The sequence below is a fragment of the Oncorhynchus gorbuscha genome, linkage group LG01, assembly GCF_021184085.1.
Source record: "Oncorhynchus gorbuscha isolate QuinsamMale2020 ecotype Even-year linkage group LG01, OgorEven_v1.0, whole genome shotgun sequence".
In the NCBI taxonomy this organism is placed as follows: Eukaryota; Metazoa; Chordata; class Actinopteri; order Salmoniformes; family Salmonidae; genus Oncorhynchus; species Oncorhynchus gorbuscha.
In genome coordinates, this window is record NC_060173.1 from 104,324,890 (window position 1) to 104,352,586 (window position 27,697).

At 49.2% G+C, this 27,697-nt stretch overlaps 1 protein-coding gene across 7 annotated transcripts in view; it reads right to left on the reverse strand.

The window, feature by feature from the left end:
* Window positions 1-27,697, reverse strand: part of LOC124048018 (diacylglycerol kinase beta-like) — a 169,696-nt gene that overhangs the window by 72,644 nt on the left and 69,355 nt on the right. For all 7 annotated transcript variants that reach the window (XR_006841172.1, XM_046368379.1, XM_046368389.1 and 4 more), the window contains 9 exons: window positions 27,381-27,430; window positions 25,602-25,676; window positions 25,312-25,431; window positions 24,968-25,085; window positions 12,772-12,860; window positions 5,429-5,545; window positions 4,194-4,292; window positions 3,874-3,981; window positions 3,667-3,740 (listed from right to left, as the gene is read on the reverse strand). Coding sequence is in view for 6 of the 7 variants with exons in the window: in XM_046368379.1 (XP_046224335.1) it covers window positions 3,667-3,740; window positions 3,874-3,981; window positions 4,194-4,292; window positions 5,429-5,545; window positions 12,772-12,860; window positions 24,968-25,085; window positions 25,312-25,431; window positions 25,602-25,676; window positions 27,381-27,430 (850 nt within the window). In the remaining variant the exon portion in view is untranslated. The remainder of the gene's footprint in view (window positions 1-3,666; window positions 3,741-3,873; window positions 3,982-4,193; window positions 4,293-5,428; window positions 5,546-12,771; window positions 12,861-24,967; window positions 25,086-25,311; window positions 25,432-25,601; window positions 25,677-27,380; window positions 27,431-27,697) is intronic.

The window sequence follows — 27,697 nt, forward strand, 5'->3', positions numbered from 1 at the left end:
CAGAGAGAGAGAGAGAGAGAGAGTGAGCCAGCGAGAGTGAGCCAGAGAGAGAGAGAGAGTGAGCCAGAGAGAGAGAGTGTGAGCCAGAGAGAGAGAGAGACAGAGAGAGAGAGCAAGAGAGAGAGTGTATGAGAGTGAGCAAGAGAGAGAGAGAGAGAGAGAGAGAGAGAGAGCAAGCAGGAGAGAGATGAAAAGAGAGTGAGCCAGAGAGAGAGAGAGAGAGTTAGCCAGAGAGAGAGAGTGAGCCAGAGAGAGAGAGACAGAGAGAGAGAGGGAGAGAGAGAGCCAGAGAGAGAGAGAGAGAGAGAGAGTGAGCCAGAGAGAGAGAGTGAGCCAGACAGAGAGAGTGAGCCAGAGAGAGAGAAAGCCAGAGAGAGAGAGAGAGACAGAGAGAGCCAGAGAGAGAGAGTGAGAGAGTGAGCCAGAGAGAGAGAGTTAGCCAGAGAGAGAGAGAGAGTGAGCAAGAGAGAGAAAGAGCCAGAGAGAGAGAGAGAGAGAGAGTGTGTGAGCCAGAGAGAGAGAGAATTAGCCAGAGAGAGAGAGAGCCAGAGAGAGAGAGAATTAGCCAGAGAGAGAGAGACAGTGAGCCAGCGAGAGTGAGCCAGAGAGAGAGAGAGTGAGCCAGAGAGAGAGAGAGTGAGCCAGAGAGAGAGAGAAAGAGAGCCAGAGAGAGAGTGAACCAGAGAGAGAGAGAGTGAGCGAGAGAGAGAGAGAGAGAGAGAGAGAGAGAGAGAGAGAGAGAGAGAGAGAGAGAGAGAGAGAGAGAGAGAGAGAGAGAGAGAGAGAGAGAGTGAGAGAGAGAGAGTGAGCCAGACAGAGAGAGAGAGACAGACAGAGAGCGAGCCAGAGAGAGAGAGAGCCAGAGAGAGAGAGAGTGAGCCAGAGAGAGAGAGAGAGAGCGAGTGAGCCAGAGAGAGTGAGAGAGTGAGCCAGGGAGAGAGAGAGAGTTAGCCAGAGAGAGAGAGTTAGCCAGAGAGAGAGTGTGTGAGAGAGAGAGTGTGAGAGTGAGCCAGAGAGAGAGAGCGTGAGCCAGTGAGAGAGAGAGTGAGCCAGAGAGAGAGTGAGCCATAGAGAGAGCCAGAGAGAGATTAGAGAGAGCCAGAGAGAGAGAGAGTCAGAGAGAGAGAGAGCCAGAGAGAGATAGAGTGAGCCAGAGAGAGAGAGAGTGAGTTAGAGAGAGAGCCAGAGAAAGAGAGAGTGAGCCAGAGAGAGAGAGAGAGCCAGAGAGAGAGAGTGAGCCAGAGAGAGAGAGTGAGTCAGGGTGAGAGAGAGTGAGCCAGAGAGAGTGAGAGAGAGTGAGCCAGAGAGAGAGAGAGTTAGCCAGGGAGAGAGAGAGTGAGCCAGAGAGAGAGGGAGTGAGCCAGAGAGAGAGAGAGTGAGCCAGAGAAAGAGATACTGAGCCAGAGAGAGAGTGAGCCAGAGAGAGAGAGATACCGAGCCCGAGAGAGAGAGAGAGTGAGCCAGAGAGAGAGAGAGTGAGCCAGAGAGAGAGTGAGCCAGAGAGAGAGAGAGAGTGAGCCAGAGAGAGAGTTAGGGAATGAGAGATCATGCATACAAAGACAGACATAGAATGTAAAATATCAACATTTAATGACACGTTTTACTTAATCAACACAGTTGACATGGTGTCCACAGTAAATGTGATTTCGGTCTAAACTTGTAATTATCTCTACAGCTTACTGTGCCCATTGACATAACAGATTCCTGTAACATTGACCAGCAGGAGCTGAATCAGAGATCTATTATATTGACCTCGCACTGGTAATTGCGTGAGTAGCTTCCAATACCCACACTGCACTTTGGTCAGAATGTGAAAAGCAGTTGCAGTAGACAACAGAAAGCCGACAGCTAGGTTAGAATCACCACGAACAAAACATTTGGCTTAGAATGCATCTCATTCTATATGGTGTGTCAGATACAGTTTGCTATGATACTGTTATGAATGTGTCATGAAGAAAACTTAAATTGAAGTTTTACGAAGTTTATTCAGAAGGAAAACATTGTATAAATATACTACTTAACGTAAGAGGACCGTGTGACATTTAAAATGCTGTAAAACAGTCATTAAACTGCCTGAAAGCCTCATTCACAATAACAGGACCAATCAGTGACTCAACACCAACCCTTTCATTTCCTTATTGACATCAAAGGGAGCAGAAATAGGCTTTGTTTTTGTACTCAGAGATTAAATGCATCTTTTTTTTAGGCGAACATGTCTAATAATAGAGAATAATTTCCCTTTTAAGTGGTATTTAAGACTGTGTTGCTATGGTGATGGAGTTTCTGAAGCCAACAAAGCAGGCCTCCCGGTGCTGTGAAATGCATGGTGGGAGGAGAGAGGAGAGAATGCTGAAACAATGAACACATTCATTTTCATTAAAAACTGCTTTTAGGACACTGTGTCAGAACAGCCAATAGACCATCATTATTTCCAAAATGTTAAATCCTCTGTAAATACATAGCCTAAAAATTATAGAATTCAATCTCCAAAGACCAGGAGATTGTTATTGTTGCTAGCTTTAGCTATGCTAGCTTCACATTACTTTGATTCTATGATGAACAGTCAGCCAGTCTTTATAACACTTTGTCAGTAGCATTACAGGGCTGTATGAAACATACACTACATGGCCAAAAGTATGTGGATTTGGCTATTTCAACCACAGCTGTTGCTGACAGGTGTATAAAATTGAGCACGCAGCCATGCAACCTCTATAGACAAACATTGGCAGTAGAATGGGCTCTACTGAAGAGCTCAGTGACTTTCAACGTGGCACTGTCATAGGATGCCACCTTTCCAACAAGTCAGTTTGTCAGATTTCTGCCCTGCTAGAGCTGCCCTGTTCAACTGTAAGTGCTGTTATTGTGAAGTGGAAGCATCTAGGAGCAACAAAATCTCACAGAATGGGACCGCCAAGTGCTGAAGGCCACAGCGCGTAAAGATTATCTGTCCTCAGTTGCAACACTCACTACGGAGTTCCAAACTGCCTCTGGAAGCAATGTCATCAAAATAACTGTTCATCAGGTGCTTCATGAAATGTGTTTCCATCGCTGAGCAGCCGCAAACGAGCCTAAGATCACCTTGCGCAATGCCAAGCATTGACTGGAGTGGATTAAAGCTAGCCGCCATTGGACTCTGGAGCAGTGGAAACACGTTCTCTGGAGTGATGAATCACGCTTCACCATCTGGCAGTCCAATGGACAAATCTGGGTTTGGCGGATACCAGGAGAACGCTACCTGCCCGAATGCATAGTGCCAACTGTAAAGTTTGTTGAAGGAGGAATAATGGTCTAGGGCTATTTTCCATGGTTCGGGCCCCTTAGTTCCAGTGAAGGAACATCTTAACGCTACAGAATACAATGACATTCTAGAAGATTCTGTGCTTCCATCTTTGTGGCAAAAGTTTGGGGAAGGTCCTTTTCTGTTTCAGCATTAAAATGCCCCCGTACACAAAGCAAGGTCCATACAGAAATGGTTTGTCAAGATCGGTGTGGAAGAACTTGACTGGCATGATGAATTGGAATGCTGACTGCGAGCCAGGCCATCGCCCAACATCAGTGCCCGACCTCACTAATGCTCTTGAGGCTGAATGGAAGCAGGTGTCCACATACTAGTGTATATTACAGGAGTGTTTCAATCCGTTAATACTACGAGACACTGTGACTTACCGCTCCCCCTGTCTCCCTCCACTCTTTGGGTTGACCAGGACCAGGAGGGGATGTGTACCCGGGAGAGGAGTGATCTGAATAGGAGATCAGAGACACGCTAATGAGATACTGTAGAGTAGTGTATACCCATGCAAACACAGCACACACTTTAACCTGCCATCAACAAGGATTTAACCACTGAAGATGCTCTGGGCTTGATTTACTCACCTGCAGTGCTTGTCCGTCTCCTGTGAATTTCAAGCTCTGACTTATGTTGTCAGGGCTGCTGCTGGGCGGGGAGTCCCCTTCACCCCGCTTCACAACAGAATGACGGTCCTGCAGACAGACAGACGGACAGACAGACGGACGGACGGACAAAGATACATTTGTTTATGAGTTTATGAATTGTTACAGAGAAATGGGGCAAGTGTATACCGTTATGGATCTATAATTATATCTCAAGGGGGTGTTAATGTTTTTCAGTATTGAAAGTATTGGAGATAAGTAAATAGGAGTTTCAGAGTGTGATTGATTTCATGTGATCTCACCAGGACGACAGGGCAGATGTAGGAGGGGAGTAGAGTGTAGTCTCTAAGGGCTCCTCCATCACACTCCGGCTTCATGTTGGACGCACACTTATTGTGGAGCTGATCGGGAAGGAAGATTTTTATTTTATTTTATTGAACCTTTATTTAAGATGAGGAGAATGGAGGGAGGAAAGAAGTGGAGGAAAAGAAGAGGAGAGTGGAAAGGAATACCAAAATATATATTCACACAAGTCATTTGACACAGTGGCAGATGTTATTCAAAACACTTCACTCAAAAGCCCCATAAATGCTTGAAGCTAATAATACCGGAACATAAACTGCTATAGGAATATATCCTTTTTCCCCTGGTTCATGCCAAAGTCTGATTCATGTAATGAGTACAGTAGCTGCTTCCAGGACTGAGAATGAATGCCTGCAGTGATTCTAAAGGGATGAGAACGTCACTAAGCTAAGTTGCAGTGATGCTAAAGGGATGAGAACGTCACTAAGCTAAGTTGCAGTGATGCTAAAGGGATGAGAACATCACTAAGCTAAGTTGCAGTGATGCTAAAGGGATGAGAACATCACTAAGCTAAGTTGCAGTGATGCTAAAGGGATGAGAACATCACTAAGCTAAGTTGCAGTGATGCGAAAGGGATGAGAACGTCACTAAGCTAAGTTGCAGTGATGCTAAAGGGATGAGAACATCACTAAGCTAAGTTGCAGTGATGCTAAAGGGATGAGAACATCACTAAGCTAATCTGCAGTGATGCTAAAGGGATGAGAACATCACTAAGCTAAACTGCAGTGATGCTAAAGGGATGAGAACATAACTAAGCTAAACTGCAGTGATGCTAAAGGGATGAGAACATCACTAAGCTAAGTTGACAATCTTAACATGCTCTTTGAACTCCACTTACTGGTGGTTTGATGAATCACAGTTTGAGTGTTCATTATATATTATTTAATATTTTAAGGTAAATGGTGACATCTAGAGGAAATCTTAGGTAAAATAAAAACGTGAAAAATAATAGGTTGATTACAAACTATTGCTGTGAATTTCTTCAGGACCATTTATATATTTGATTTTATTTAGCCTTTATTTAACTAGGCAAGTCAGCTAGCCAAGATCATTTTTATTAGCAGAAGACTTCTGAAGCACTTGATACTAGCCAAGGCACTTGACATGAGGCACTATGAACCAAAACATTGTAACTATTCCAGTTCTCCAGTGCAGGGAGGTGTGTACTACTCACAGTGATCTGACACCACACACAGTGTAGGCCCGTTAAGCCCTGGTAGCACTTGATACTTCTGTGACAGCGGTCACACTTAGTTGGAGAGTTTCCCTCTATCCAGACATGCTGCATGACCTGGAGAGATGCAGGAAGGGAGAGAGGCAGGAAGGAAGAGAGGGAGAGAGGCAGGAAGGGAGAGAGGCAGGAAGGAAGAAAGGGTGAGAGGTTGGAAGGGAGAAAGGGAGAGAGGCAGGAAGGGAGAGAGGTAGGAGGGGAGAAAGGGAGCGAGGTAGGAAGGGAGAAAGGGAGAGAGGCAGGAAGGGAGAGAGGCAGGAAGGTAGAAAGGGAGAGAGGCAGGAAGGGAGAGAGGCAGGAAGGAAGAAAGGCAGGAAGGGAGAGAGACAGAAAGGGAGAGAAGCAGGAAGGGAGAGAGACAGGAAGGGAGAGAAGCAGGAAGGAAGAGAGGGAGAGATGTAGGAAGGGAGAGAAGCAGGAAGGGAGAGAGGAATGAAGGGAGAGGGGGAGAGAGGCAGGAAGGGAGAGAGGCAGGAAGGGAGAGAAGCAGGTAGGGAGAGAAGCAGGTAGAGAGAGAGGCAGGAAGGGAGAGAGACAGGAAAGGAGAGAAGCAGGAAGGGAGAGAAGCAGGAAGGGAGAGAGGCAGGAAGGGAGAGAGACAGGAAAGGAGAGAAGCAGGAAGGGAGAGAAGCAGGAAGGGAGAGAGACAGGAAGGGAGAGAGGTAGAGAAGCAAGAAGGGAGAGAGAGGGAGGAAGGGAGAGAGAGAGAGGAAGGGAGAGAGGGAGGAGGGGAGGAAGGGAGAGAGGCAGGAAGGAAGAGAGGCAGGAAGGGAGAGAGGTAGAGAAGCAAGAAGGGAGAGAGAGGGAGGAAGGGAGAGAGAGAGAGAGAGAGAGGAAGGGAGAGAGAGAGAGAGAGGAAGGGAGAGAGGGAGGAGGGGAGGAAGGGAGAGAGGCAGGAAGGGAGAGAGGTAGGAGGGGAGAAAGGGAGCGAGGTAGGAAGGGAGAAAGGGAGAGAGGCAGGAAGGGAGAGAGGCAGGAAGGAAGAAAGGCAGGAAGGGAGAGAGACAGAAAGGGAGAGAAGCAGGACGGGAGAGAGACAGGAAGGGAGAGAAGCAGGAAGGGAGAGAGGCAGGAAGGGAGAGAGACAGGAAAGGAGAGAGGCAGGAAGGGAGGAGGGGAGGAAGGGAGAGAGGCAGGAAGGGAGAGAGGCAGGAAGGGAGAGAGGCAGGTAGGGAGAGAGACAGGAAGGGGAGAGAGGCAGGAAGGGAGAGAAGCAGGAAGGAGAGAAGCAGGAAGGGAGAGAGGCAGGAAGGAGAGAGACAGGAAAGGAGAGAAGCAGGAAGGGAGAGAAGCAGGAAGGGAGAGAGACAGGAAGGGAGAGAGGTAGAGAAGCAAGAAGGGAGAGAGGGGGGAGGAAGGGAGAGAGAGAGAGGAAGGGAGAGAGGGAGGAGGGGAGGAAGGGAGAGAGGCAGGAAGGAAGAGAGGCAGGAAGGGAGAGAGGTAGAGAAGCAAGAAGGAGAGAGAGGGAAAGGAGAGAGAGAGAGAGAGAGAGGAGGAGAGAGAGAGAGAGGAAGGGAGAGAGGGAGGAGGGGAGGAAGGGAGAGAGGCAGGAAGGGAGAGAGGTAGGAGGGGAGAAAGGGAGCGAGGTAGGAAGGGAGAAAGGGAGAGAGGCAGGAAGGGAGAGAGGCAGGAAGGAAGAAAGGCAGGAAGGGAGAGAGACAGAAAGGGAGAGAAGCAGGACGGGAGAGAGACAGGAAGGGAGAGAAGCAGGAAGGGAGAGAGGCAGGAAGGGAGAGAGACAGGAAAGGAGAGAGGCAGGAAGGGAGGAGGGGAGGAAGGGAGAGAGGCAGGAAGGGAGAGAGGCAGGAAGGGAGAGAGGCAGGTAGGGAGAGAGACAGGAAGGGAGAGAGGCAGGAAGGGAGAGAGGCAGGAAGGGAGAGAGGCAGGAAGGTAGAGAGACAGGAAGGGAGAGAGGCAGGAAGGGAGAAAAACAGGAAGGGAGAGAGGCAGGAAGGGAGAGAGACAGGAAGGGAGAGAGGCAGGAAGGGAGAGAGGCAGGAAGGGAGAGAAGCAGGAAGGGAGGAAGGGAGAGAGGCAGGAAGGGAGAGAGACAGGAAGGGAGAGAGGCAGGAAGGGAGAGAAGCAGGAAGGGAGAGAGGCAGGAAGGGAGAGAGGGAGAGAAGCAGGAAGGGAGAGAAGCAGGTAGGGAGAGAAGCAGGTAGGCAGAGAGGCAGGAAAGAAGAGAAGCAGGTAGGGAGAGAAGCAGGAAGGGAGGAAGGGAGAGAGGCAGGAAGGGAGAGAGACAGGAAGGGAGAGAGGCAGGAAGGGAGAGAAGCAGGAAGGGAGAGAGGCAGGAAGGGAGAGAAGCAGGTAGGGAGAGAGACAGGAAAGGAGAGAAGCAGGAAGGGAGAGAGGCAGGAAGGATGAGAGGGAGAGAAGCAGGAAGGGAGAGAAGCAGGTAGGGAGAGAAGCAGGTAGGCAGAGAGACAGGAAGGAAGAGAAGCAGGTAGGGAGAGAAGCAGGTAGGGAGAGAGGCAGGAAGGGAGAGAGACAGGAAAGGAGAGAAGCAGGAAGGGAGAGAGGCAGGAAGGGAGAGAGGGAGAGAAGCAAGAAGGGAAACGGAGGGAGGAAGGGAGAGAGAGAGATAGGAAGGCAGAGAGGGGGGAGGGGAGGAAGGGAGAGAGGCAGGAAGGGAGAGAGGCAGGAAGGGAGAGAGGCAGGAAGGGAGAGAGACAGGAAGGGAGAGAAGCAGGAAGGGAGAGAGGGAGAGAAGCAAGAAGGGAAACGGAGGGAGGAAGGGAGAGAGAGAGATAGGAAGGCAGAGAGGGGGGAGGGGAGGAAGGGAGAGAGGCAGGAAGGGAGAGAGGCAGGAAGGGAGAGAGAGGGAGGAAGGGAGAGACGCAGGAAGGGAGACAGACAGGAAGGGAGAGAGGCAGGAAGGGAGAGAGGCAGGAAGGGAGAAAGGCAGGAAGGTAGAGAAACAGGAAGGGAGAGAGGCAGGAAGGGAGAAAGATAGGAAGGGAGAGAGGCAGGAAGGGAGAGAGACAGGAAGGGAGAGAGGCAGGAAGGGAGACAGGCAGGAAGGGAGAGAAGCAGGAAGGGAGAGAGGCAGGAAGGGAGAGAGGCAGGAAGGGAGATAGACAGGAAGGGAGAGAGGCAGGAAGGGAGAGAGACAGGAAGGGAGAGAGGCAGGAAGGGAGAGAGGCAGGAAGGGAGAGAGGCAGGAAGGGGGAGAGGCAGGAAGGGGGAGAGGCAGGAAGGGAGAGAGACAGGAAGGGAGAGAGGCAGGAAAGGAGAGAAGCGGGAAGGGAGAGAGGCAGGAAGGATGAGAGGGAGAGAAGCAGGAAGGGAGAGAAGCAGGTAGGGAGAGAAGCAGGTAGGCAGAGAGACAGGAAGGAAGAGAAGCAGGTAGGGAGAGAAGCAGGTAGGGAGAGAGGCAGGAAGGGAGAGAGACAGGAAAGGAGAGAAGCAGGAAGGGAGAGAGGCAGGAAGGGAGAGAGGTAGAGAAGCAAGAAGGGAGAGAGAGGGAGGAAGGGAGAGAGAGAGAGAGAGAGAGGAAAGGAGAGCGGGAGGAGGGGAGGAAGGGAGAGAGGCAGGAAGGGAGAGAGGTGGGAAGGGAGAGAGGCAGGAAGGGAGAGAGAGAGGAAGGGAGAGAAGCAGGAAGGGAGAGAGGGAGAGAAGCAAGAAGGGAAAGAGAGGGAGGAAGGGAGAGAGAGAGAGAGAGAGAGAGAGAGAGAGAGAGGAAGGGAGAGAGGGAGGAGGTTAGGAAGGGAGAGAGGCAGGAAAGGAGAGAGGCAGGAAGGGAGGAGGGGAGGAAGGGAGAGAGGCAGGAAGGGAGAGAGGCAGGAAGGGAGAGTGGCAGGTAGGGAGAGAGACAGGAAGGGAGAGAGACAGGAAGGGGGAGAGGCAGGAAGGGAAAGAGGCAGGAAGGGAGGAAGGGAGAGAGGCAGGAAGGGAGAGAGGCAGGAAGGGAGAGAGACAGGAAGGGAGAGAGGCAGGAAGGGAGAGAGACAGGAAGGGAGAGAGGCAGGAAGGGAGAGAGAAAGGAAGGGAGAGAGGCAGGAAGGGAGAGAGGCAGGAAGGGAGAGAGGCAGGAAGGGAGAGAGACAGGAAGGGAGAGAGGCAGGAAGGGAGAGAGGCAGGAAGGGAGAAAGGCAGGAAGGGAGAGAGACAGGAAGGGTTAGAGGCAGGAAGGGAGAGAGGCAGGAAGGGAGAGAGACCGGAAGGGAGAGAGGCAGGAAGGGAGAGAGGCAGGAAAGGAGAGAAGCAGGAAGGGAGAGAGGCAGGAAGGGAGAGAGACAGGAAGGGAGAGAGGCAGGAAGGGAGAGAGACAGCAAGGGAGAGAGGCAGGAAGGGAGAGAGGCAGGAAGGGGGAGAGGCAGGAAGGGAGAGAAGCAGGAAGGGAGAGAGAGAGGAAGGGAGAGAGGGAGGAAGGGAGAGAAGCAGGAAGGAAGAGAGGCAGGAAGGGAGAGAGACAGGAAGGGAGAGAAGCGGGAAGGGAGAGAGGCAGGAAGAGAGGAAGGGAGAGAAGCAGGAAGGGAGAGAGGCAGGAAGGGAGAGAGGCAGGAAGGGAGAGAGGCAGGAAGGGGGAGAGGCCGGAAGGGAGAGAAGCAGGAAGGGAGAGAGACAGGAAGGGAGAGAGGCAGGAAAGGAGAGAAGCGGGAAGGGAGAGAGGCAGGAAGGATGAGAGGGAGAGAAGCAGGTAGGGAGAGAAGGAGGTAGGCAGAGAGGCAGGAAGGAAGAGAAGCAGGTAGGGAGAGAAGCAGGTAGGGAGAGAGGCAGGAAGGGAGAGAGACAGGAAAGGAGAGAAGCAGGAAGGGAGAGAGGCAGGAAGGGAGAGAGGTAGAGAAGCAAGAAGGGAGAGAGAGGGAGGAAGGGAGAGAGAGAGAGAGAGAGGAAAGGAGAGCGGGAGGAGGGGAGGAAGGGAGAGAGGCAGGAAGGGAGAGAGGCAGGAAGGGAGAGAGACAGGAAGGGAGAGAGACAGGAAGGGAGAGAAGCAGGAAGGGAGAGAGGGAGAGAAGCAAGAAGGGAAAGAGAGGGAGGAAGGGAGAGAGAGAGAGAGAGGAAGGGAGAGAGGGAGGAGGGGAGGAAGGGAGCGAGGCAGGAAAGGAGAGAGGCAGGAAGGGAGGAGGGGAGGAAGGGAGAGAGGCAGGAAGTGAGAGAGGCAGGAAGGGAGAGTGGCAGGTAGGGAGAGAGACAGGAAGGGAGAGAGACAGGAAGGGAGAGAGGCAGGAAGGGAGGAAGGGAGAGAGGCAGGAAGGGAGAGAGGCAGGAAGGGAGAGAGACAGGAAGGAAGGGAAGGAGAGAGCAGGAAGGGAGGCAGAAGGGAAAGAAGAAGGGAGAGAGGCAGGAAGGGAGAGAGGCAGGAAGGGAGAGAGGCAGGAAGGGAGAGAGACAGGAAGGGAGAGAGGCAGGAAGGGAGAGAGGCAGGAAGGGAGAAAGGCAGGAAGGGAGAGAGACAGGAAGGGAGAGAGGCAGGAAGGGAGAAAGACAGGAAGGAGAGAGGCAGGAAGGGAGAGAGACAGGAAGGGAGAGAGGCAGGAAGAAGGAGGCAGGAAAGGAGAGAGGCAGGAAAGGAGAGAAGCAGGAAGGGAGAGAGGCAGGAAGGGAGAGAGAGACAGGAAGGGAGAGAGGCAGGAAGGGAGAGAGACAGGAAGGAGAGAGGCAGGAAGGGAGAGAGACAGGAAGGGGGAGAGGCAGGAAGGGAGAGAAGCAGGAAGGGAGAGAGAGAGGAAGGGAGAGAGGGAGGAAGGGAGAGAAGCAGGAAGGAAGAGAGGCAGGAAGGGAGAGAGACAGGAAGGGAGAGAAGCGGGAAGGGAGAGAGGCAGGAAGGGAGAGAGGCAGGAAGGGAGAGAGACAGGAAGGGAGAGAGGCAGGAAGGGAGAGAAAAAGAAGGGAGAGAGGCAGGAAGGGAGAGAGGCAGGAAGGGAGAGAGGCAGGAAGGAGAGAGACAGGAAGGGAGAGAGGCAGGAAGGGAGAGAGGCAGGAAGGGAGAAAGGCAGGAAGGGAGAGAGACAGGAAGGGAGAGAGGCAGGAAGGGAGAAAGACAAGAAGGGAGAGAGGCAGGAAGGGAGAGAGACAGGAAGGGAGAGAGGCAGGAAGGGAGAGAGGCAGGAAAGGAGAGAAGCAGGAAGGGAGAGAGGCAGGAAGGGAGAGAGACAGGAAGGGAGAGAGGCAGGAAGGGAGAGAGACAGGAAGGGAGAGAGGCAGGAAGGGAGAGAGACAGGAAGGGGGAGAGGCAGGAAGGGAGAGAAGCAGGAAGGGAGAGAGAGAGGAAGGGAGAGAGGGAGGAAGGGAGAGAAGCAGGAAGGAAGAGAGGCAGGAAGGGAGAGAGACAGGAAGGGAGAGAAGCGGGAAGGGAGAGAGGCAGGAAGAGAGGAAGGGAGAGAAGCAGGAAGGGAGAGAGACAGGAAGGGAGAGAAGCAGGAAGGGAGAGAGACAGGAAGGGAGAGAAGCAGGAAGGGAGAGAGGCAGGAAGGGAGAGAGACAGGAAGGGAGAGAAGCAGGAAGAGAGAGTGGCAGGAAGGGAGAGAGGCAGGAAGGGAGAGAAGCAGGAAGGGAGAGAGGCAGGAAGGGAGAGAGAAACAACAATCATGATTTAAAGGAAGTTACAACATGAATCCAGTGCTAAACGTGTATTTTGTTCCAGATATTTACTAAAATAAGAGACCATCTGAAAGGCATCTTCTGTTATTGAACCAGATTTGAAAAAGTGAAGTGGAGCTGAAACAGAGTACAATTCCATCTGGAGAGAAAGAGAAGGTCTTAGAGGGACAACTCCAAGTCTGTGAGATCATTCCAGAAGGTGTCTACTTAAATTAGGGGTTAAATATAGAGACACAGTTAACAAAATTAGTAGCACTGCATGATCTCTCTGCACCCATGAGCCTGTGCATAAGGGTGTGTGTGTGTGTGTGTGTGTGTGTGTGTGTGTGTGTGTGTGTGTGTGTGTGTGTGTGTGTGTGTGTGTGTGTGCGTGCGTGCGTGCGTGCGTGCGTGCGTGTGCGTGTGTGAGTGAGAGAGAGAGAGAGAGAGAGAGAATCCCTGCACCCAGGACCCTTCTGCTCCTTGCTCAGCAACATTAATCAGATGTGGAAGTAAAGTGGGGACATTTCGCCAGTCCCCACAAGGAAAAAGGCTATTTTAAGCTTAGGGGTTAGGTTTAGGGTTAGGGTTAGGGTTAGGGTTGCAATCAGGGTTAGGAGTTAGGGTTTAGTGAAAATATGATTCTGAATGGGACTCAACTGTTTGGTCCCCACAAGAATAGTAAAATAAAATAAACGTGTGCCGGTGTGTTTTTGTGTGTGTTTTTGTGTGTGTAGTTGTGTGTGTAGTTGTGTACTCACATTAGTGTGTCTGCGGGACTTGGCGTAGGTGCTGATGCAGGCAGCAATGTCTTTGGACACACAGCGTTCATGGACTGTGTACTTGCATACTGAAACACAGAGGTACAGAGAGAGACAGTTCACCAGTAGCAACACCAACCCTTTCACTGAATCATGTAATAAAATGACCAAGCGATAGCATTATCCTTGATAATAGATAATGCAATCATGTTTATTATTCATGGAATGGAGGACTGAATAAGAGACATAAATATAATATAAACATCTGGTTGAAAGACAGAGAGAAGAACTGAAAGGCAGGAAGAGAGAAACAGAGAGTGGATGGAGCTGTAAAGGTTAACCAGGGACAGAAAGAGGGACTTTCTAAAGGGATAAAGGGATACTTCGGTATTTTGGCAATGAGGCCCTTTATCTACTTCCCCGGAGTCTCTCAGTGCCATTTTAAGGTACACTTGAAGTCGGAAGTTTACATACACTTAGGTTGTCTTAGGTTGTCATTAGTTAGTCATTAAAACTCGTTTTTCAACCACTCCACAAATTTCTTGTTAACAAACTATAGTTTTGGCAAGTCGGTTAGGACATCTGCTTTGTGCAAGACACAAGTAATTTTTCCAACAATTGTTTACAGACAGACTATTTCACTGAATCACAATTCCAGTTTATATACACAAAGTTTTTAATTTTATTTGATTTATTTTATTTTTACCCCTTTTTCTCCCCAATTTCGTGGTATCCAATTGTTGTAGTAGCTATGCGTCCTCCGATACACAACCCAACCAGCCGTTTTGCTTCTTAACACAGCACGCATCCAACCCGGAAGCCAGCCGCACCAATGTGTCGGAGGAAACACCGTGCACCTGGCAACCTTAGTTAGCGCGCACTGCGCCCAGCCCGCCACAGGAGTCGATGGTGCGCGATGAGACAAGGACATCTCTACCAACCAAGCCCTCCCTAACCCGGACAACGCTAGGCCAATTGTGCGTCGCCCCACGGACCTCCCGGTCGCGGCCGGTTGCGACAGAGCCTGGGCGCGAACCCAGGGACTCTGATGGCACAGCTGGCGCTGCAGTACAGCGCCCTTAACCACTGCACCACTGCGCCACCCGGGAGGCCCTTATATATATACACTAAGTTGACTGCGCACTTAAATAGCTTGTAAAAGTCCAGAAAATGATGTCATGGCTTTGGAAGCTTCTGATAGGCTAATTGACATAATTTGAGTCAATTGGAGATGTACCTGTGGATCTATTTCAAGGCCTACATTCAAACTCAGTGCCTCTTCGCTTGATATCATGGGAAAATCAAAAGAAATCAGCAAAGACCTCAGAAATAAATTGTAGACCTCCACAGGTCTGGTTCATCCTTGGGAGCAATTTACAAACACCTGAAGGTACCACGTTCATCTGTACAAACAATAATACGCAAGTATAAACACCATGGGACCACATTGTCGCCATTCCACTCAGGAAGGATACGCGTTCTGTCTCCTAGAGATGAACATACTTTGGTGCGAAAAGTGCAAATCACTTCCAGAACAACAGCAAAGGACCTTGTGAAGATGCTGGAGGAAACAGGTACAAAAGTGTCTATATCCACAGTAACATGAGTCCTATATCAACATAACCAGAAAGGCTGACTACGGTTTGCAACTGCACATGGGGACAAAGATCATACTTTTTGGAGAAATGTCCTCTGGTCTGATGAAACAAAAATAGAACTGTTTGGCCATCATGACCATAGTTATGTTAGGAGGACAAAGGGGGAGGCTTGCAAGCCAAAGAACACCATCCCAACCATGAAGCACGGGGGTGGCAGCATCATGTTGTGGGGGTGCTTTGCTGCAGGAGGGACTGGTGCACTTCACAAAATAGATGGCATCATGAGGGGGGAAATTATGTGGATATATTGAAACAACATCTCAAGACATCAAGAAAGTTCAAGCTTGGTCGCAAATGGGTCTTCCAAACTAACAATGACCCCAAGCATACTTCCAAATTTGTGGCAAAATGGCTTAAGGACAACAAAGTCAAGGTCTTGGAGTGGCCATCACAACGCCCTGACCTCAATCCCATAGAAAATTTGAGGGCAGAACTGAAAAAGCATGTGCGAGCAAGGAGGCCGACAAACCTGACTCAGTTACACCAGCTCTGTGAGGAGGAATGGGCCAAAATTCACCCACCTTATTGTGGGAAGCTTGTGGAAGGCTACCCGAAAAGTTTGACCCAAGTGAAACAATTTAAAGGCAATGCTACCAAATCTAATTGAGTGTATGTAAACTTCTGACCCACTTTGAATGTGATGCAAGAAATAAAAGCTGAAATAAATCATTCTCTCTACTATTATTCTGACATTTCACAATCTTAAAATAAAGTTGTGATGCTAACTGACCGAAGACAGGACATTTTTACTGTGATTAAATGTCAGGAACTGTGTTAAACTGAGTTTAAATGTTTTGGCTAAGGTCTATGTAAACTTCCGACTTCAACTGTAGTTGCTAACTAGCGCTAGCACAATTAGAGCAATGACCGGGAAGTCTATGCTATCATACATTCGAAAGGGGTCTCTATTGGAAATAGATGTGTGAGCCTATTAATAAATATGAAATTTAAGGGTAAAAATGAGTTACCATTTAATTTGAACACAGTCATGATGCTTTTATTTGATTGTCAAACCAATCACTACTAACAGTCCCCGACTCTAAAATAAACTAAATAGTGCAGTCTACACTTGAGCAGTATGATGAATGGACATGTTTACAAAACACCAAAAAGGATGTCAAATGACATTAGGGGATTGCCATTGATTACGCCTACATTAATTAATGCGTCTTGCTGACAAATTAAAAAATGTTGCATCCTAAAAAGTCATGACACCTGCAATAGGTCTGAAACTTTGTCTGAAAAAACGTGATGCTCACCCTAACACGTACAGTCAATTTACTAGACTAGGCTACAATGTATCAGTCAAGCATTAAATAAAGGTAAAAAGCATGATGAGATGTTTGATGATGTGTGCTCTAGCCCACCACGCAAAGACACTACTCATTCATTTTCCGTGGTTGCTACAGTCATGCTCAGGAAAGTGATATCACAACTTAAGCCTTCTCCCTGCTTTCTCGATCCTATCCCCACCACATTCTTCAAAACAGTTTTTTATTGCATTTCTGAAGAAGTGCAAGCCATTGTTTATCACACCCTGCACTCCACTGCTCTGAAAAATACTATGGGGAAATCCCTTCTGAGGAAAAGTAATCTAGATTATTCAGCTCTTAGCAACTTTCAACCAATGCCCAACCTTCCATTCTGAAGCAAAATTCTGGAGAAATAGTTATTTTAACTGTAAAAGAGACAGCCTTAGATTTTGAAGTGCTGCATTCGACACTGTCGACCATGATGTCCTTCTGGACAGACTGGAGAGGTTGGTTGGCCTCTCCGTTCCAGTTCTAAATTGGTTTAGGACCTAAAACAAGACTGGACTGGACAAGACTGGGGTACTTATTGTTGGAGCCAAAGCACAGAGCGAGAATATGGCCGCACATTTGAATTCACGGGCAATAAAGATAAAACACCAGGTAAAAAAAACGAGGTGTTATTTTAGATTCTGAGCTAAATTTCAAATCACATAATAGGAATGTGACCAAAATAGCTTTTTACCACCTGAGAAACATTGTCAAGGTGAGGCCGTTTCTCTCTCAGGCTGATACAGATAGACTCATCCATGCTTTTATTACAAGCAGGCTTGACTACTGTAATGCTCTCCTGTCTGGTCTACGCAAGAAAGCCATTGGTCAACTGCAAAACATACAGATTGCTGCAGCGTGGGTACTGGCCAAGACCAGACCAGGTGGAGAGCACACATTACACCGGTTTTAAGGTTTCTGCACTGGCTGGCTGTGAGTTTTAGAATACGCTTTAAGATTCTTCTATTGGTTGTGCACCCCAATACATTTCAGACATGCTTTTGAGTTATGTACCCAGTAGGTCCCTCAGGTCCTCTGGTACTGTCCTTTAACTATCCCAAAGTCTAGGACCAAGAGGCATGGAGAGGCAGCCTTTTAACTATCCCAAAGTCTAGGACCAAGAGACATGGAGGCAGCCCTTAGTTATTATGCCCCCAGCCCAGTGGCGGAATCAGGTATAGGCGACATTGGGAATCTTTTCGGGGGCGGCACAGGGCTCCTGCACCCACAAATTTGGAATGGTGACATTTGCGCAAACGGTTTTCTATTGCTCATTTGCACATTACGTCAATGATATCATGTCACCATGTGGGACTGTGGGTCAATTAACCTTGTCGGAGTGGGCGCCCTGATTCTAGTTTGGGTGGGAAGGTCTCCCACTCAGAAGTACGAGATGGGGAGAGGGGGTAGGTTGACCTCAGGTCTCCCCACTGGAAGCCTGAGGTAGGGGGAGTGGGGGAATCTATCAAATAGCGGACCTCTAACTTTATACAGTACTAAAGCACTTAGTAAAATCAGTCACACTACAAAATGATACCAAAAAAAAACACAATTTGCTCATAATACTGAGAATATACAGTTACCCAGACATATTGTCTGGCGGGGGGGGCTAAAGTGGGGGATCGCCCAGGAGCCATACAAGGCTGCTGGGGCAGTGAACCTGCCAGAGAACCTGAGTGGGGCCAAAACTGTGGACATTATTAAAATAGATCTTAAAACAAATCTTTTTAGCTTAGCTTTTTTTTCCTCTGTGTTTTTTAGTAGTTCAGTTTGTGTCCTTCTTTCGTTTCTACAGTGCATACACAAAATAGTCCAAATTGTTGAAGTGAAATGAAAAAAATACTTGTTTCAAAGAATTCTAAAAAAATTCAAATGGAAAAGCGGTTTGTGAATATGTATTCACTCCTTTGCTATAAAGGCCCTAAATAAGATCTGGTGCAACCAATTACCTTCAAAAGTCACATAATAGCTAAATAAAGTCCACCTGTGTGCAATCTAAGTGTCACATGATCTGTCACATGATCTCAGTATATATACACCTGTTCTGAAAGGCCCCAGAGTCGGCAACACCACTAAGCAAGGAGCACCACCAAGAATGCAGTACCATGAAGACCAAGGAGCTCTCCAAACGGGTCAGGGGGATGAAGACCAAGGAGCTCTCCAAACGGGTCAGGGGGATGAAGACCAAGGAGCTCTCCAAACGGGTCAGGGGGATGAAGACCAAGGAGCTCTCCAAACGGGTCAGAGGGATGAAGACCAAGGAGCTCTCCAAACAGGTCAGGGGATGAAGACCAAGGAGCTCTCCAAACAGGTCAGGGGATGAAGACCAAGGAGCTCTCCAAACAGGTCAGGGGATGAAGACCAAGGAGCTCTCCAAACAGGTCAGGGGGATGAAGACCAAGGAGCTCTCCAAACAGGTCAGGGGGATGAAGACCAAGGAGCTCTCCAAACAGGTCAGGGGGATGAAGACCAAGGAGCTCTCCAAACAGGTCAGGGGGATGAAGACCAAGGAGCTCTCCAAACAGGTCAGGGGGATGAAGACCAAGGAGCTCTCCAAACAGGTCAGGGGATGAAGACCAAGGAGCTCTCCAAACAGGTCAGGGGGATGAAGACCAAGGAGCTCTCCAAACAGGTCAGGGGGATGAAGACCAAGGAGCTCTCCAAACAGGTCAGGGGGATGAAGACCAAGGACCTCTCCAAACAGGTCAGGGGATGAAGACCAAGGAGCTCTCCAAACAGGTCAGGGGATGAAGACCAAGGAGCTCTCCAAACAGGTCAGGGGGATGAAGACCAAGGAGCTCTCCAAACAGGTCAGGGGATGAAGACCAAGGAGCTCTCCAAACAGGTCAGGGGATGAAGACCAAGGAGCTCTCCAAACAGGTCAGGGGGATGAAGACCAAGGAGCTCTCCAAACAGGTCAGGGGGATGAAGACCAAGGAGCTCTCCAAACAGGTCAGGGGGATGAAGACCAAGGAGCTCTCCAAACAGGTCAGGGGGATGAAGACCAAGGAGCTCTCCAAACAGGTCAGGGGGATGAAGACCAAGGAGCTCTCCAAACAGGTCAGGGGGATGAAGACCAAGGAGCTCTCCAAACAGGTCAGGGGGATGAAGACCAAGGAGCTCTCCAAACAGGTCAGGGGGATGAAGACCAAGGAGCTCTCCAAACAGGTCAGGGGGATGAAGACCAAGGAGCCTCTCCAAACAGGTCAGGGGGATGAAGACCAAGGAGCTCTCCAAACAGGTCAGGGGATGAAGACCAAGGAGCTCTCCAAACAGGTCAGGGGATGAAGACCAAGGAGCTCTCCAAACAGGTCAGGGGATGAAGACCAAGGAGCTCTCCAAACAGGTCAGGGGATGAAGACCAAGGAGCTCTCCAAACAGGTCAGGGGATGAAGACCAAGGAGCTCTCCAAACAGGTCAGGGGGATGAAGACCAAGGAGCTCTCCAAACAGGTCAGGGGGATGAAGACCAAGGAGCTCTCCAAACAGGTCAGGGGATGAAGACCAAGGAGCTCTCCAAACAGGTCAGGGGATGAAGACCAAGGAGCTCTCCAAACAGGTCAGGGGGATGAAGACCAAGGAGCTCTCCAAACAGGTCAGGGGATGAAGACCAAGGAGCTCTCCAAACAGGTCAGGGGGATGAAGACCAAGGAGCTCTCCAAACAGGTCAGGGGGATGAAGACCAAGGAGCTCTCCAAACAGGTCAGGGGGATGAAGACCAAGGAGCTCTCCAAACAGGTCAGGGGATGAAGACCAAGGAGCTCTCCAAACAGGTCAGGGGGATGAAGACCAAGGAGCTCTCCAAACAGGTCAGGGGATGAAGACCAAGGAGCTCTCTAAACAGGTCAGGGGGATGAAGACCAAGGAGCTCTCCAAACAGGTCAGGGGATGAAGACCAAGGAGCTCTCCAAACAGGTCAGGGGATGAAGACCAAGGAGCTCTCCAAACAGGTCAGGGGGATGAAGACCAAGGAGCTCTCCAAACAGGTCAGGGGATGAAGACCAAGGAGCTCTCCAAACAGGTCAGGGGGATGAAGACCAAGGAGCTCTCCAAACAGGTCAGGGGGATGAAGACCAAGGAGCTCTCCAAACAGGTCAGGGGATGAAGACCAAGGAGCTCTCCAAACAGGTCAGGGGATGAAGACCAAGGAGCTCTCCAAACAGGTCAGGGGGATGAAGACCAAGGAGCTCTCCAAACAGGTCAGGGGGATGAAGACCAAGGAGCTCTCCAAACAGGTCAGGGGGATGAAGACCAAGGAGCTCTTCAAACAGGTCAGGGGGATGAAGACCAAGGAGCTCTCCAAACAGGTCAGGGGATGAAGACCAAGGAGCTCTCCAAACAGGTCAGGGGGATGAAGACCAAGGAGCTCTCCAAACAGGTCAGGGGGACGAAGACCAAGGAGCTCTCCAAACAGGTCAGGGGGACGAAGACCAAGGAGCTCTCCAAACAGGTCAGGGGGACGAAGACCAAGGAGCTCTCCAAACTCTCCCAAACAGGTCAGGGGGATGAAGACCAAGGAGCTCTCCAAACGGGTCAGGGGATGAAGACCAAGGAGCTCTCCAAACGGGTCAGGGGATGAAGACCAAGGAGCTCTCCAAACGGGTCAGGGGGATGAAGACCAAGGAGCTCTCCAAACGGGTCAGGGGGATGAAGACCAAGGAGCTCTCCAAACGGGTCAGGGGGATGAAGACCAAGGAGCTCTCCAAACGGGTCAGGGGGATGAAGACCAAGGAGCTCTCCAAACAGGTCAGGGGATGAAGACCAAGGAGCTCTCCAAACAGGTCAGGGGGATGAAGACCAAGGAGCTCTCCAAACAGGTCAGGGGATGAAGACCAAGGAGCTCTCAAACAGGTCAGGGGATGAAGACCAAGGAGCTCTCAAACAGGTCAGGGGATGAAGACCAAGGAGCTCTCCAAACAGGTCAGGGGATGAAGACCAAGGAGCTCTCCAAACAGGTCAGGGGGATGAAGACCAAGGAGCTCTCCAAACAGGTCAGGGGATGAAGACCAAGGAGCTCTCCAAACAGGTCAGGGGATGAAGACCAAGGAGCTCTCCAAACAGGTCAGGGGATGAAGACCAAGGAGCTCTCCAAACAGGTCAGGGGGATGAAGACCAAGGAGCTCTCCAAACAGGTCAGGGGATGAAGACCAAGGAGCTCTCCAAACAGGTCAGGGGATGAAGACCAAGGAGCTCTCCAAACAGGTCAGGGGATGAAGACCAAGGAGCTCTCCAAACAGGTCAGGGGATGAAGACCAAGGAGCTCTCCAAACAGGTCAGGGGATGAAGACCAAGGAGCTCTCCAAACAGGTCAGGGGATGAAGACCAAGGAGCTCTCCAAACAGGTCAGGGGATGAAGACCAAGGAGCTCTCCAAACAGGTCAGGGGGATGAAGACCAAGGAGCTCTCCAAACAGGTCAGGGGGATGAAGACCAAGGAGCTCTCCAAACAGGTCAGGGGGATGAAGACCAAGGAGCTCTCCAAACAGGTCAGGGGGATGAAGACCAAGGAGCTCTCCAAACAGGTCAGGGGATGAAGACCAAGGAGCTCTCCAAACAGGTCAGGGGGATGAAGACCAAGGAGCTCTCCAAACAGGTCAGGGGATGAAGACCAAGGAGCTCTCCAAACAGGTCAGGGGACGAAGACCAAGGAGCTCTCCAAACAGGTCAGGGGGATGAAGACCAAGGAGCTCTCCAAACAGGTCAGGGGATGAAGACCAAGGAGCTCTCCAAACAGGTCAGGGGGATGAAGACCAAGGAGCTCTCCAAACAGGTCAGGGGGATGAAGACCAAGGAGCTCTCCAAACAGGTCAGGGGGATGAAGACCAAGGAGCTCTCCAAACAGGTCAGGGGGATGAAGACCAAGGAGCTCTCCAAACAGGTCAGGGGATGAAGACCAAGGAGCTCTCCAAACAGGTCAGGGGGATGAAGACCAAGGAGCTCTCCAAACAGGTCAGGGGGATGAAGACCAAGGAGCTCTCCAAACAGGTCAGGGGGATGAAGACCAAGGAGCTCTCCAAACAGGTCAGGGGGATGAAGACCAAGGAGCTCTCCAAACAGGTCAGGGGGATGAAGACCAAGGAGCTCTCCAAACAGGTCAGGGGGATGAAGACCAAGGAGCTCTCCAAACAGGTCAGGGGGATGAAGACCAAGGAGCTCTCCAAACAGGTCAGGGGATGAAGACCAAGGAGCTCTCCAAACAGGTCAGGGGATGAAGACCAAGGAGCTCTCCAAACAGGTCAGGGGGATGAAGACCAAGGAGCTCTCCAAACAGGTCAGGGGGATGAAGACCAAGGAGCTCTCCAAACAGGTCAGGGGGATGAAGACCAAGGAGCTCTCCAAACAGGTCAGGGGATGAAGACCAAGGAGCTCTCCAAACAGGTCAGGGGGATGAAGACCAAGGAGCTCTCCAAACAGGTCAGGGGGATGAAGACCAAGGAGCTCTCCAAACAGGTCAGGGGGATGAAGACCAAGGAGCTCTCCAAACAGGTCAGGGGGATGAAGACCAAGGAGCTCTCCAAACAGGTCAGGGGGATGAAGACCAAGGAGCTCTCCAAACAGGTCAGGGGGATGAAGACCAAGGAGCTCTCCAAACAGGTCAGGGACAAAGTTGTGGAGATGTACAGATTGGGTTATAACAAAATATCAGAAACTTTGAACATCCCAAGGAGCACCATTAAATCCATTATTTAAAAAATGAAAGAATATGGCACCACAACAAACCTGCTAAGAGAGGGCGCCCACCAAAATTCATGGACTAGGCAAGGAGTGCATTAATCAGAGAGGCAACAAAGAGACCAAAGATAACCTTGAAGGAGCTGCAAAGCTCCACAGCGGACATTGGAGTATCTGTCCATAGGACCACTTTAAGCCGTACACTCCACAGACCTGGGCTTTACAGAGGAGTGGCCAGAAAAAAAGACATTGCTTAAAGAATTAAATAACACAAACACGTTTGATGTTCGCCAAATGTCATGTGGGAGACACCCCAAACATATGGAAGAAGGTACTCTGGTTAGATGAGACTAAAATTTAACTTTTTGGCCATCAAGGAAAATGTTATGTCTGGAGCAAATTTCAACACCTCTCATCACCCCGAGATAATCATCCCCACAGTGAAGCATGGTGGTGGCAGCATCATGCTGTGGGTATGTTTTTCATTGGCAGGGACTGGGAAACTGGTTAGAATTGAAGGAATGATGGATGGCGCTAAATACAGGGAAATTCTTGAGGGAACCTGTTTCAGTCTTCAAGAGATTTGAGACTGGGACGGAGGTTCACCTTCCAGCAGGACAATGACCCTAAGCATACTGCTAAAGCAACACTCGAGTGGTTGAAGGGGAAACATTTAAATGTCTTGGAATGGCCTAGTCAAAGCCCAGACCTCAATCCAATTGAGAATCTGTGGTATGACTGAAAGATTGCCAGCAGAATCCATCCAACTTGAAGGAGCTGGAGCAGTTTTGCCTTGAATAATGGGCAAAAATCCCAGTGGCTAGATGTGCTAAGCTTATAGAGACATACCCCAAGAGCTGTAATTGCTGCAAAAGATGGTTCTACAAAGTATTGACTTTGGGGGGGGGGGGGGGGGTGAATAGTTATGCACGCTCAAGTTTTCTGTAAAAAAAAAAAACTAATTTATTGTTTGTTTCACAATACAAAATATTCTGCATCTTCAAAGTGGTAGGCATGTTGTGTAAATCAAATGATATAAACTCCCAAAAATATATTTCAATTCCAGGTTGTAAGGCAACAAAATAGGTAAACTGCCAAGGGGTTGAATAATTTCGCAAGCCATTGTATTTTGTTTGTTGTGTACTAAATATGGCAGCTTTATTTGAATCATTTTTTATAGTTTTCTCCTGTAAAGCACATTGCGTTGCATTCAATGTCTGAAATATGCTGTATAAATAAAGCCTGATTTGATTTGATAACAATAGCCAGTGATGCAGTGGTAAAACAAATAGGTGGCTAAACACTGATTGCCGGTCGCAGTGAAAAAAGTAACATTCCCTATACTTTTAATGCATTTTTCTGGAAAAGGTTGGCAAACTACATTTAGTTGAGTTTACCCTGCAGTAGGCCTACAACACCGCAGGTAGCCTGCCCTCTACGCCGAGGCCATTTTCCACACATGAACACACAGAACAAATAGCCTACCTTCAATATAATACACAAGTTGAATCAAAACATGTTTTACACCCGAGTCCATGAGTTGTCCATAATTCATGAGTTGAATGATTGGAGTCTTCACAGATTGTGTGACATAAAACACTACCTTTCTTCCTTTACATTAGTTACATATATGACTGTTTTTTAAATTAGAACTTTGAACTTAAACCCTGTACGATTCATGGATGTTGGAGATCTCGGAAAATGCACTGTACCCTAAGTGTAAATATGCCTAGATAACATTTCGTTATGTTCCAATGTGAAAACAGTTCTCATGGGCACACAAATTCAAAATAATGTAAGCCTATCGGATGCTTCTAACAGAAATATATCACTTTAGGCCTACTGTCATTCATTTAGGATGGATTAGATTGTCTAGTGATATTGTGGACCATCATCAGCTGATCCAGGAAAGTAAACAAATACTGCTAGAAAATAATCAATCGCTCTAAACAGCTGACTGACAAAAGTAAACAATGATACATCAGATAAACGTACAGATACATCTAATGCATTGGAATAAGTAAAGGCTATTTTTTTATCAAGGGCACATGGCAAACAAATGGTGAAAATGAACTAGTACAATGTACTCAGCCCAGCTGTGGCTAAATGTAGCACTACTGAGTGGACAGCACAGTGAACAGGGAGACGATTTGTGCAATCACATATAAATAAATGGTTTAAACCATGACAGAGAGGTTGGGGTGTTCCTTTCAAGCATTTATTTTCATATTTACCATTGTAAAACATATTTTCCACTGCATTTTAAACAAATGGGTGAATAATTCAGTTAGTATGTTTTAGAGACCCCCTCAAAGTTGTACTTTTGTTGCATTTAGGGGAGCTAATGTCTCATTCAGGGGAGCTGAGCCCCCCCCCCCCGGCTCTCCCATAATTCGCAGTCATTGGCTTGTGAAACAATCTGACCTATCTTCCTTCATACTGGACACAGAGACATAAAAATGGTACCCACGAGTTCTTCTGACTCAAAATTCTGCCAAAATCTTGAAGTATCTCTTTAATGAGACAGAGAGAGACAGTAGAACTAAGGGCCACACACACACACTCACTGGAGCAGCAGAGGCCCTGCTTGCGAACTCCCAGCAGCATGGTGTGGCAGTAGTTACAGTAGGCTGGCTTGTTGAAGTGCTTCAGTTTCCACACATGCTGACCATCTTCCTGAACATTCTACAGAGAGAGAAAGAGAAAGAGAAAGATATCAATCTTTCTGAATTGATTTTGTGGATCTGACACTCTAAACGCACGCAGACACATACTTTATCTCTCTTCCCACAGGGATCAAATACACTTACTAAAATGTATGCACTTTGGATAAAATCATCTGCTATACGGCATCCTTTCTCAAATAATATCACACACACACACACACACACACACATGCACCCTCCCTCACCGTCTCCATGCCCAGCAGGACCAGCAGAGGGATGGTGGTGAGGCCTCCTCTGATCCACTCCTCCAGGGTGACTGTTCCGTCCCGGTCATAGTCTATCTCCTCCATCATCTCCTTCAAGATCTAAAGCACAGGGAGACGGGGAGGACAGGGGTGAGTGCAGTAAAGTCTTGTCAAATTATAACACTGTAATGATCCAACATTTCCTTGTCACTGCCGTTAAGCCTTTTCAGGTCGCCACAAGACGTTGGGAACAGGGGAAACAAGACACACAAGGCTGTGTGCATCCTTACCGGTCGCAGCTCTGCCGAGTCCCATTCCAGGTACTCTGCCACGTGGACCATCTGATTGATGATGCGGTCCAGTTCCTACACCCAGCAATGCATTCACACATCCACAGACATTACTACCAAGAGACTGACAGAGACGATCACATATGTTCTCTGTTTAGAAAACAAAAAAATCCTCCACATTTTGGCGTGCCCAAGAAAATCATAGGGAGTGTCCTTGAAAACAAATTAAGTCAGTCAGACCACAGTATTCTCTGATATCATCCACATCATTCTATGATGACAGTATCCTCTGATATCAACCACATCATCCTATGATGACAGTATCCTCTGATATCATCCACATCATTCTATGATGACAGTATCCTCTGATATCAACCACATCATTCTATGATGACAGTATCCTCTGATATCATCCTAAGAATCTCAAATATAAAATATTTAACACTTTTTCAGTTACTACATGATTCCATATGTGTTATTTCATAGTGTTGATGTCTTCACTGATATTCTACAATGTAGAAAAGTCTAAATTAAGAAAAATCCTAGAATAAATGATGAGGAAAGGAGAGACCAGAGCAGAAGAAAGGAGAGAAGAGGAAAAGAGAGGAGAGGGGAGGGGAGGAGAGGAGAAGGGAGGAAAGGAGATGGAAGGAGAGGGGAGAGAACAGAAGAAAGGAAAGGAGAGGAAAAGAGAGGAGAGAGAGGGGGGGGAGGAGAGGAGAAGGGAGGAAAGGAGATGGAAGGAGAGGGGAGAGAACAGAAGAAAGGAAAGGAGAGGAAAAGAGAGGAGAGGGGAGGGGAGGAGAGGAGAAGGGAGGAAAGGAGATGGAAGGAGAGGGGAGAGAACAGAAGAAAGGAAAGGAGAGGAAAAGAGAGGAGAGGGGAGGGGAGGAGAGGAGAAGGGAGGAAAGGAGATGGAAGGAGAGGGGAGAGAACAGAAGAAAGGAGAGAAGAGGAAAAGAGAGGAGAGGGGAGGGGAGGAGAGGAGAAGGGAGGAAAGGAGATGGAAGGAGAGGGAGAGAACAGAAGAAAGGAGAGAAGAGGAAAAGAGAGGAGAGGGAGGGGGAGGAGAGGGAGAAGGGAGGAAAGGAGATGGAAGGAGAGGGGAGAGAAAAGAAGAAAGGAAAGGAGAGGAAAAGAGAGGAGAAGGGAACAGGAAAGGAGGAGAGGAGAAGGGAGGAAAGGAGATGGAAGGAGAGGGGAGAGAACAGAAGAAAGGAGAGAAGAGGAAAAGAGAGGGGGAGAGGGGGAGGGGGAGGAGAGGAGAAGGGAGGAAAGGAGATGGAAGGAGAGGGGAGAGAACAGAAGAAAGGAGAGAAGAGGAAAAGAGAGGAGAGGGGAGGGGAGGAGAGGAGAAGGGAGGAAAGGAGATGGAAGGAGAGGGGAGAGAACAGAAGAAAGGAGAGAAGAGGAAAAGAGAGGAGAGGGGAGGGGAGGAGAGGAGAAGGGAGGAAAGGAGATGGAAGGAGAGGGGAGAGAACAGAAGAAAGGAAAGGAGAGGAAAAGAGAGGAGAAGGGAGGGGAGGAGAGGAGAAGGGAGGAAAGGAGATGGAAGGAGAGGGGAGAGAACAGAAGAAAGGAGAGAAGAGGAAAAGAGAGGAGAGGGGAGGGGAGGAGAGGAGAAGGGAGGAAAGGAGATGGAAGGAGAGGGGAGAGAACAGAAGAAAGGAAAGAAAAGAAAGAGTAGATTAAAACGGTAGAGCAGAGGAGAACAGAACAGACGAAAGGAGAGAAGAGTAGGGAAAAGAAGAGAGGAGAAGAGAAGAGAGGGCCACTAACCGAGCTGTCCAGTACTCCGTTGCCATCTGTGTCGTACAGCCGGAACATGACTGGAGGGGAACGAGAAAAAAGGGACCCCATGATTCAGCTGTAATGTCTTGAAGTCCCTGTCTGTCAGCACCACTTGAATTCCCAGTCAGACCACCCCTTTGTAGAGCAGCGGAAGTATTAGAGTGTGACTCAGCACCACTCCTGTGTTGGAGCAGGGGAAGTATCTGAGCGTGACACAACACCACTCCTGTGTTGGAGCAGGGGAAGTATTAGACCGTGACACAACACCACTCCTGTGTTGGAGCAGGGGAAGTATTAGACCGTGA